The sequence below is a fragment of the Odocoileus virginianus genome, chromosome 20, assembly GCF_023699985.2.
Source record: "Odocoileus virginianus isolate 20LAN1187 ecotype Illinois chromosome 20, Ovbor_1.2, whole genome shotgun sequence".
NCBI lineage: Eukaryota > Metazoa > Chordata > Mammalia > Artiodactyla > Cervidae > Odocoileus > Odocoileus virginianus.
Window position 1 is genome coordinate 45356695 of NC_069693.1, and position 8562 is coordinate 45365256.

At 53.4% G+C, this 8562-nt stretch overlaps 1 protein-coding gene and 1 long non-coding RNA gene across 6 annotated transcripts in view; one reads left to right on the forward strand and one right to left on the reverse strand.

The window, feature by feature from the left end:
- The window catches only part of SPIRE2 (spire type actin nucleation factor 2), a 28303-nt gene extending 24198 nt beyond the window's left edge, over positions 1-4105 (reverse strand). Inside the window, exon 1 of one of the 5 annotated variants that reach the window (XM_070451379.1) lies at positions 3633-4099. In XM_070451379.1, coding sequence (XP_070307480.1) covers positions 3633-3903 — 271 coding nt within the window. In that variant the 5' untranslated portion in view covers positions 3904-4099. Of the gene's footprint in view, positions 1-3632 lie in introns of all 5 variants that reach the window. The other 4 variants (XM_070451377.1, XM_020885240.2, XM_070451378.1 and 1 more) reach the window with 4 other exon arrangements.
- A 41-nt stretch (positions 4106-4146) lies between these two features.
- Positions 4147-4863, forward strand: LOC139029933 (uncharacterized). The gene is made up of 2 exons (XR_011482257.1): positions 4147-4589; positions 4676-4863. It is a non-coding gene; the product is annotated as an uncharacterized lncRNA (long non-coding RNA).
- The last annotated feature ends 3699 nt before the right edge of the window (positions 4864-8562 follow it).

Genomic DNA, 8562 nt, shown 5'->3' on the forward strand with positions numbered 1-8562 from the left:
AGAGGGCTAAGAAGTAGGAGATGAGAGCCACGTGGGAAAGCCCTGGCTGCTCTGTGCGGGATGTGTGCTGTCTTCCAGGGGGAGCATCCCAGCTCTGCAGCCATCCCAAGCTCTCCCCACATCACTGCACACCCCACTGTGAGAAGGCCATTTAAAAGATTCAGGCAACCCTGGTCACTTAGGAGGCCACCTGCCAGTGAGGCCCAGCAAGTCCAGCATGAGGGCCCAGAGCCCACAGGACATGCAGGGCTGCCCGGAACACCAGGGGTCCCACTTCAGCTTCTGGGAGGGGACACCCTGGGCCAGGAGGAAGGGTGTCTCCCACGGGAATGGACAGCCCCACTTACACACATGGTGCCAGCAGCACAGAAAAACAGCAGCAGTGGCGGCGACAGCACCACATGTCCACATGTCTATGTGTCCATGTGTCTGTGTGTCCATGGGTGTGTACATGTGTCTGCTGCGTGCACAGATCCTTGGGCCCAGCGTGGACATGGGCCTTATACTAACATTCCCTCATTAGTCCTCCCCTGTCCCCTGGCACGTGCCACTCTCACCCCAGTATATGGGGGAGGAAAGGGGGCCCCCAGACTTCACCCTAACTCCAGCTGCTAAGCTGGAGGTAAAGAGGTGAAGAACGGAGGTCATGACACAGGACCACCAAGGAGGCAGACTGGAAAGGTCTTGCCTCCAGGTAGCGGTGGGTGGCAACAGGTGGCCGGTGTCTGGGGGGTGGCAGCGGGGCCGCAGAACTACAGGCAGAAAAGGAGGGAGGGCTGCAGATGCAGGTATAACCTGGTGGGCAGGTCACGTGAGGCACCCGGGCGTGAAGAATGGGTCTTGTGAAAAATTTTAGCATCAAAACTGACAAACAAACAAACACGGAAAAGTAGGGCAGTGTGTGGATTCATATAAGAACAGAGAAGGTTGGAGGTGAAAGGAGGCACAGCCCTGTGGAAGCCCTGCATCCACCCTCCACCTGCCCGGGGCTTTAAGGGTGGAGAGCCTGTGCGAAGAGAAAAGTATGTCTGTTTCCCCTGCAGATGTCGGCTGGGCGGGCAGGTCTCAAGTGAGGATGCAGCCAAGCATCACTCTGGGAGCAGTCAGTGTTCTGCAGGGCCTGTCCTGGAGGCATCAGGTGGACAAATGCTGCTGAAACTGACCACGACCACGCTGCATGGAAGGAAAGAGCTTTGTCTCAGGGAATGGTTAGCGCATGTGCTACCTGATGGACTTTCTTGCCTTAATTACACAAAAACCAAAACCTTTGCCTATCAGGAAGTTTTAATAGCCTCCTAAAAATAACTTCACTTGTTTTTTCCATTTTTCCCACTTGAAGAAAGGGGGCTTCCAAGCAGATATGAAGAAGTTGAGATTAGAAAGTTTACTCAAGTCGGCTTTCCCCAAGTAACAGAGAGTGGGAAGTATTCCAGCTCATGTCCTAATATTGTTCATCCTCCCCAAGTAAAGTTTAATTTGGTTGTTGAATTTTTTTTTTTTTCTTTTGGCTCAAACCTGTGCCCCCTGCAATGAAATCCTGGAGTCTCAACCACTGGACTGCTGGGGAAGTACTTGGTTGTTGCTTTCTTTACCATTACCTTAAACACTGACTTAATGCCTAGCTTTACCAAAACTTCATGAGGGGGGATGGGAACTGAGGGCCCATGTGACCTTTTTCTTAGTGGCTATTACAGCACACTTCTTTCAGAGAATTCACTAAGCATCCAAGTCCCAGAGAAATGCTGGGTTAGCTACCTACAGGAGACAGCGGAAAGTTTCAGCTGATTGATGAAAGCTTGACAAGGACAGAAGAGAAAGTTCATGGTAGTCTATTTTTCAATCTTTAAAGAGGCAGCAAGTCACAAACCTCATCCACCTTTACGAGACATGCTTATGGACAGAAACCAAAGATCGTATCTAATGGAAAATGAAATTGGGCTCCTGTGTCACAGGCTAGGACCTCCCAGTACAGGCCAGTGCTTCTGTGTCTGCAGGGACCAGGAAGAAGGGGCTGAAGAGGGGTTGGGCAGAAGAGGTGGACAGGTCCAGAAGACCACCACCCCAGAGGATGGCCATCATGGTCCATGTGGACAATACTGACTCCTCTACAACCTCCTCTAACCACCTGGTGGGACTGGCAGCAGAACACTTAACTGCTCTCCGCCTCAGTTCCCCACCTTTTAAATCACAGGGTCAGACCACGCAGGCCCTTACAGTCCTGTTCTGCAGTGGCAGAAGCCAGTCCCTGGGTTATGTTGTTTGTCTCCAGGGATGAGCAGGGGCACAGAAAAGGTCTTTTAAGGAGGAAATACAGTCGTGAGAGAAAAGCTCTTTGTGAATATACAGACTCCAGGGCCCACAGGTCAGACGAGCCACCTGTGAGGACGGTGTACACAGGCACTGAGAGCATCTGTGCTGAATCCAGATTCTAACCCTTCCCGTGTGACAGGGAAGCCTGAACCTCAGATTATCTGCGTGCATAACGGAAACAGTACCGTTTGAATCCAGTTCTTATTATTTTCTCCTGTCAAATATATTAGAGCTTTTTGTGCAAATAGAGCAACTCTCAAGTGTCACCCAACTGCAGTGTTAGGGAGGTGGGAACAGGGCACACAGATGAGATGGGAGCTTGTGGAAGAATCCTGATGGTCCCAGGAGTGGCAAGCACTCAGCAGACTGCCCGGTTATCAAAGGAACTGTCCTTCTGGCTGGCTTTGGCCTGGCCCATCGCATGGATTTCTGCAAACCCACCTCTCCAGCACACACAGCCGGCGGGTGCACTTCCCCAAGGATATCCCTTTCAGGGGTAGTATCATCATATGCTGGGCACTGGCACTCTGGTTCTCCAGGGAAGAAAACTTTTTTCTTAAAGAGGCTAAAAATCACTTAAACTCATCATTCTCCGAAGATTTTAAATATCTTTCAAGGGCTTCATTGTTGAATATTGCTTATGGTTAAAAAAGTCGAACACTAAGCAAGCTGTTCCCCAAATCTTACATTTTCCTTTCTCAAATCGGCAGACCCACAAAAAAGAGCCCAAGGAAAACACGTTTCCTTTCTTGCCTAAATACCAGTCCAACACCGATCCACACCACCAGTCACTGGGTGGGACCGACTCCCAGAGCAGAAGGAAGCAGACGGGGTGGGGAGAGCGGGCAGGAGAGGCAGAGTCCGGCCTCCCTGCCGAACGTCCTCGCCCAAGGAGCCAAAGCCCCACTCCTCTCCAGCCAGCACTGGCCCTAATGGTAAGATAGGTTCCAGGTGTGTGTGTCGGGGTGGGGGGAGGGGGTCCAGAAAAGAGAGAGTGACTTTCATGTCAGGGAGAGGTAGCGAGGACAAGCAGGGCCGAGGGGCAGAGGTCCGAGCTCCAGCACAGAGTTGGTGGGCTCCCAACCCAGAAAAGGGAGAGGGGGAGGGCCTTCCAGTCCGGTAGACAGAAGCCGGAGGAGGGCCCCAGTGCGACAGAGGGGGCGCGGAAGTGGGAGAGGTCGGCGGGTTCCGCGGGGAGAAGGCGCGGCAAAGGGGGAGCCGGGTCCGAAGCCAGGTCCGGCAGAGGGAGGGACGGAGGATCCCAGCCCCTCCACGCCACGGGCGCCGCCCCCCGCCCCCCGCGCCTCTGTCCCCGGCCTCACCCGCCGCACCGGACTCCCGCCGCGCGCTGACCGAGCCGTCCCTGCGCAGGAGGATGTCCGCCGTGTCCCGGATGCGCCGCCGGCCGCCCGGCGCGCCCCGCAGCCCGCGGCAGCACTGGAAGCACACGGCCCACGCCTGCTCCTCGTTGATGGGCTGCTCGTACGCCTTCAGCACCTCCTCCAGGGACAGCTCCCACGGCTCGGAGCGCCCCGCGCCCCCGGCCCGCTCGCCCGCGGCCGCGTCGCCGCTGGAGGTGCCGGCCCGGGCCATGGCCGCCCCATCATCGCCGCCTGCGCGCCCGGCCGGTTTCCATAACAGCCGCGCCGCGGCCGGCGCGCCCGCGAAGCGCGGGGGGCGGATCCCGCGCCGCCGGCCGCTGCTTTGTCATCGCCCGGCCCCGCCCAGCGCGAGCGGCCGCAGGTGAAGCCGCGGAGGGGAGGAGGGCAGGAGAGGGGGTGGGGAGGAGGGCGGAGAGGGGGAGGGACGGGCGTCCAGCGGAGGGGGTGGGCAGGCGGGAGAGGGCGCGGAGCTGGGCCTGAGGCGGGGATGGACAGGCCGGGATCGGGGAGACGCGGTCCCCCCCGCCCGGCCCGCGAACCCACACCAGGCTCTCACACGCGTGTCAGGCCAACATCCCGCCCTAGCCTCATCGCGGTGACTGCGGGGGAGCCAGAGGCCAGTGACTCCCGGAGGGGCAGGCGGTGCTGCAGAGCCAGCTGGCCAAGTCACCTCGGGAGTCACCACTCCGTAAGGAGAGCCAGGAAGACCCGCGGTAGGAAGCACTTGTGTCCCTTTTCCAGGGGGGAGACGGGCCAGTGTTGACAGCTCCGGCGTCTCCGTGGTACGCGGTGCAGCGCTCCCGTCCGTGGCCGGGGGCACCGGCTCAAAGGCGCCCCGCGGGCTCTTCCGCCCTGGTTGCACTGTGTCCGACTGACATGGCCAAAATTCACTGGGAGGTGAGGCAAGAAAGGCGATGGTCCCCATCCTGGGCAGCACATGGCCTACAGAGTCCTGAATTTCTCCATGCTGGCGATTCTCTCAGGTTTGTAGTGTAACTTGGGACTGGAAAGTTCCTGGGAATTCTCAACAGCTGAAGACAGAAATCACAGCAGAGTTGCAAAGTCACCTCATTGAAGACTTGGGGTGTGGAAGGCAGCCCCCCTGGACCCTACTCCCAGATAACCCATCTGTCATTTTCATTTTCCAAAAAAAGGAGTTTGTACAGATGAATCAATCGTCCAAGTTTGGGCATCCAATAGCTGGGCACTTTCACAGCTTTCCTGGTTCTGGGCGCTTATGCAGGCAGAAACCAGACAGTGCTACCACTGTGAAGGTGGAGGCGGGGGGCTCCAAGAACTGCAAGCACTTGGACTCCAGTTCATCTTCCTGCCTAGGGACTTCCCTGCTGGTCTGGCGGTTAAGAGTCCACTTTGCAATGCAGGGGACACAGGTTTGATCCCTGCTCAGGGAACTAAGATTCCACATGCAGAGCAATGAAGCCTGCACACTACTAGAGTCCCTGTGCTGCAAGGAAAGATCCTGCATGACAGCTAAGACCCGATCTTCTGTCTAATCTTCACCCACCGGAACCCCCACCCCCACCCGTGGTTGTCAGTAGAGGTCAGGGAGAACCTCCAGGTGTGTCTTACCACAGTGGGGTGTTTCCAGACAGTGGTGAGGTAAGGCCCAGACTCACAGGACACAGAGCTGTCCCCCACGTGGCTGTTCCCCATGCCCCAACACAAGGGGTGATTTCAGACTCTGTGCAGATAAAGTCTTCCATTCAGACCACCACCAACTCACTGGAAGTTATGGTCACTGCTCCTACCTTAGGCATAGCCACCCCCCTGCCTCCTGCTGGCATGAGCCTCTCACAAGGGGCACCCTGGTCCCAGGGCAGAAAGTGGCAAGGACTCTAACTGGAAGGTGCTTGGGTTGTAGCAAAAGTACCTTTCTGGGTACTTCTTCAAAGGGCCACAATTTCCCTAACTGAGGGTCTTGTTTGATGAGCACAGGACTTGGTAAGGACTTAGTTGTTCACTGGGGGAAGAAAAAAGCACACCATGAGAGCTGTGAGTTAAGTTTATCTGGAGTATAATGAGGACTATAAACCGGGAGGCAGCATCAGACAGCTGTACAGAACTGCCCCTAAGAAGCAGGGGAAGGTCAGTATGTACATGATTTTAGTGAAGGGGGATGTGCAGTCAGGCACACATTTTGCTTGGTGCTAGTCACAAGCAGATGTCACAGTGCTTTTAGTGCTTTTCTAGACACAAGGACATATAATTGGGCTCATAAAATCTTCTGAAAATAACTACCCGAAGATCTGTTAAGCCAATTTGTACTTGGCATAGTGATGACTCATGTCTACCTGATCTAGGGGCCCTGCAATCACCCGTGTAAGATATAAGACCATTTCTGATCTGTCATTTTTTCAGGGACCCCTGTGCACTTTAGCCAGTAAGATTTACAACACTGGGCTTTTATTAAAAAAAAAAAATTGTTAGGTTCTACTTCTGTATCTCAATATCTGAAAGTTTGTCCCTCTAGCCATAGCAAATTATGAAACAAAAGCATCAGTCAGCTCTTGAGATGCTCCTAGAAACCATTTTGTTTTTTTCCTGTCAGGTTACTTTTCTCACATCTCCCAAAAAAGTCCCAAATGAACTCTAGAAATGGACACAGACAAGCAGCAGCAGCCTGCGGGTGGTGGCATTGAGAAGGATGTCAGGGGTGTAGCCTGGGAGTGCAAGTGCGGCTTCTACGTCAGTAAAAGTCAATGAAGTGACTCTACCAGACCAAAACTGATCAACCAGATGCAGTGGGTTCTGATCTGGTTGGTGGGCACACATAGTGGCTACAAGTCAGAGTCAAGGTGATCACTTCCTTCTTGGAGTGGAGTGCCAAGCCCTGCCCATACTTTAATAAAAACTCGTGAGGGTAAATGCACATTGAGGGAGGGCAGACAATACCTGGTTAAGATGGGAATGGGGTTCATCCCAGTAGATAGTGGCTTTCAAGTCAAAACATGGAGCTCTTTGTCCACCAATAACACTACACAGAACTGAGTCGAAGAAATGTTAGTTCTTCCATAACCTGAAGTTGCCCCTTGGATTTTAGAAATGAAAATTTAGTGTATTTCCAGCTGTTCGGAGTCTCAACAAGAAACAGAAACTGATGGGTCAGTCATGAAACCTACTGGGAAAGCATTGGATCCAGGTCATTTCTACAATGATGGGATCAGCAATAGCCCACTCCTGAAGCCGTGTCCTTCACCCTTCATGTCTAGTACACGAGGAAGGCTGTCAGTCACCATGGACTGTGCTTGGGGTCAGAACTGAAACCTTTAGTGCAGTGACTAGCCCACCAGTACTTGGACTAGCAAACACACTCCCCAGATATTCATCTTATAGTGTAGGCTGAGCACACATATTTGCTGAACACTAGGTGTTCATGTCTTAAGACTGGAAGACCAGTTTGAAAAACCTGACCAGGTCCCCCTAAAAATCCCCCAGGTCCTCAGGGGCAAACAGCCACAGGGAAACATTGTCACTGCAGGTGGGAAACGGACTAACGGCTACATAACCCCACTGGTTATGTTTGCTTTTCCCACGCTCTGTGTCTGACGCTCTATGGGAATTACAGATAGTGTCTGTGCCAGGACAGAGCAATCAGAGGGGTGGGTGGCTCATGACTGCCACTGGCCAGAGGTTAAAATATCCAGGAATTAAACCTCTGAGCATTTTAGCAGAATAGAAACTAAAGGATCCTGCTTTGGCCCCTGGAAGCCAAAAAGTCAGAGCCAGAAGTCCAGGTGCCTTGTGGAATACACGTATGTGACTCCAGGAGGACAGTGTAGGGTTCCAGGGTGCCACACTGAGAGCATGCTGAGAGTTCAGAGACAAAGGTTAGAGTGAGTCAGGCATATAAGCAACTAGGTTAAACGTCAGACAACATGAGATGAAAGGCCAGTTAACTCCCCTACACAGGTAGAGCCACTTCACCTGTTGTGAGGAAGGCAGAGACTCTCAGCTTGCACCAAATTCCACTTCAGCCTGAAAAACAGGTTGGCTTCTCCCAGGGGATCCGTGCACACTGGACGCTGTGAGCAACCAGGCCCCTGAATGCCTTCTCTGTCACCATCCTTGCAGACAGGCAGGGCTCAGGGGTCTGGGAGGAAAAGCTGAAACTTGAGAGGCTGTGGTTTGTGCTTTAGGTTTATTCTGGGATAATGATAAAGGCCATGAATCCCCAGGGGTGCTGGATTCAGCTAGGCTGTGCTTGATCTCTAAAAGGAGCCAACACAGCTCCGGGGGAAGGGCACTGGGGCTGGGCGTGGCTGCAGATTTCTAGGCTGGTACTAGCAGGAAGTGGGGACCCAGAGCTAAACCAAGGTGATGAGAGGAAATCCCACAAGACTACGATGGAGGGGAGGCAGACAGGGCTGTTCTGCTGAGGGGACAAGGAGGGGGCGCTTACGGAAGTGCTTTCTCTGGATTCCTGATCAGTAGCTGAGAAAATAGTCAAGAACATTGTTTGCTTCCCACTGGTGACACTGGCAGTCACTTGCAAAATTTGGGGTTTGTTTATGTTGTGAAAATTAACAGAAACCTCATTTAAAATGGAGTCAGGTGACTTCCTTGGTGGTACAGTGGATAAGAATCTGCCTGCCAATGCAGGGGACACAGGTTTGATTCCTAAACTGGGAAGATTCCACATGGCGAGAAGCAACTAAAGCCCATGCACCTCAACTACTGAGTGTGCGGGCCTAGGGCCTGCGCACCACAGCTAGAGAAGCCACCACAATGAGAAGCCCAAGCTCTGCAAAGATGAGTAGCTCCCACCTGTCACAACTAGAGAAAGTCTGCTCACAGCAACAAAGACCCAGAACAACCAAAAATTAAATAAATAAATAAATAATTTTAAGAA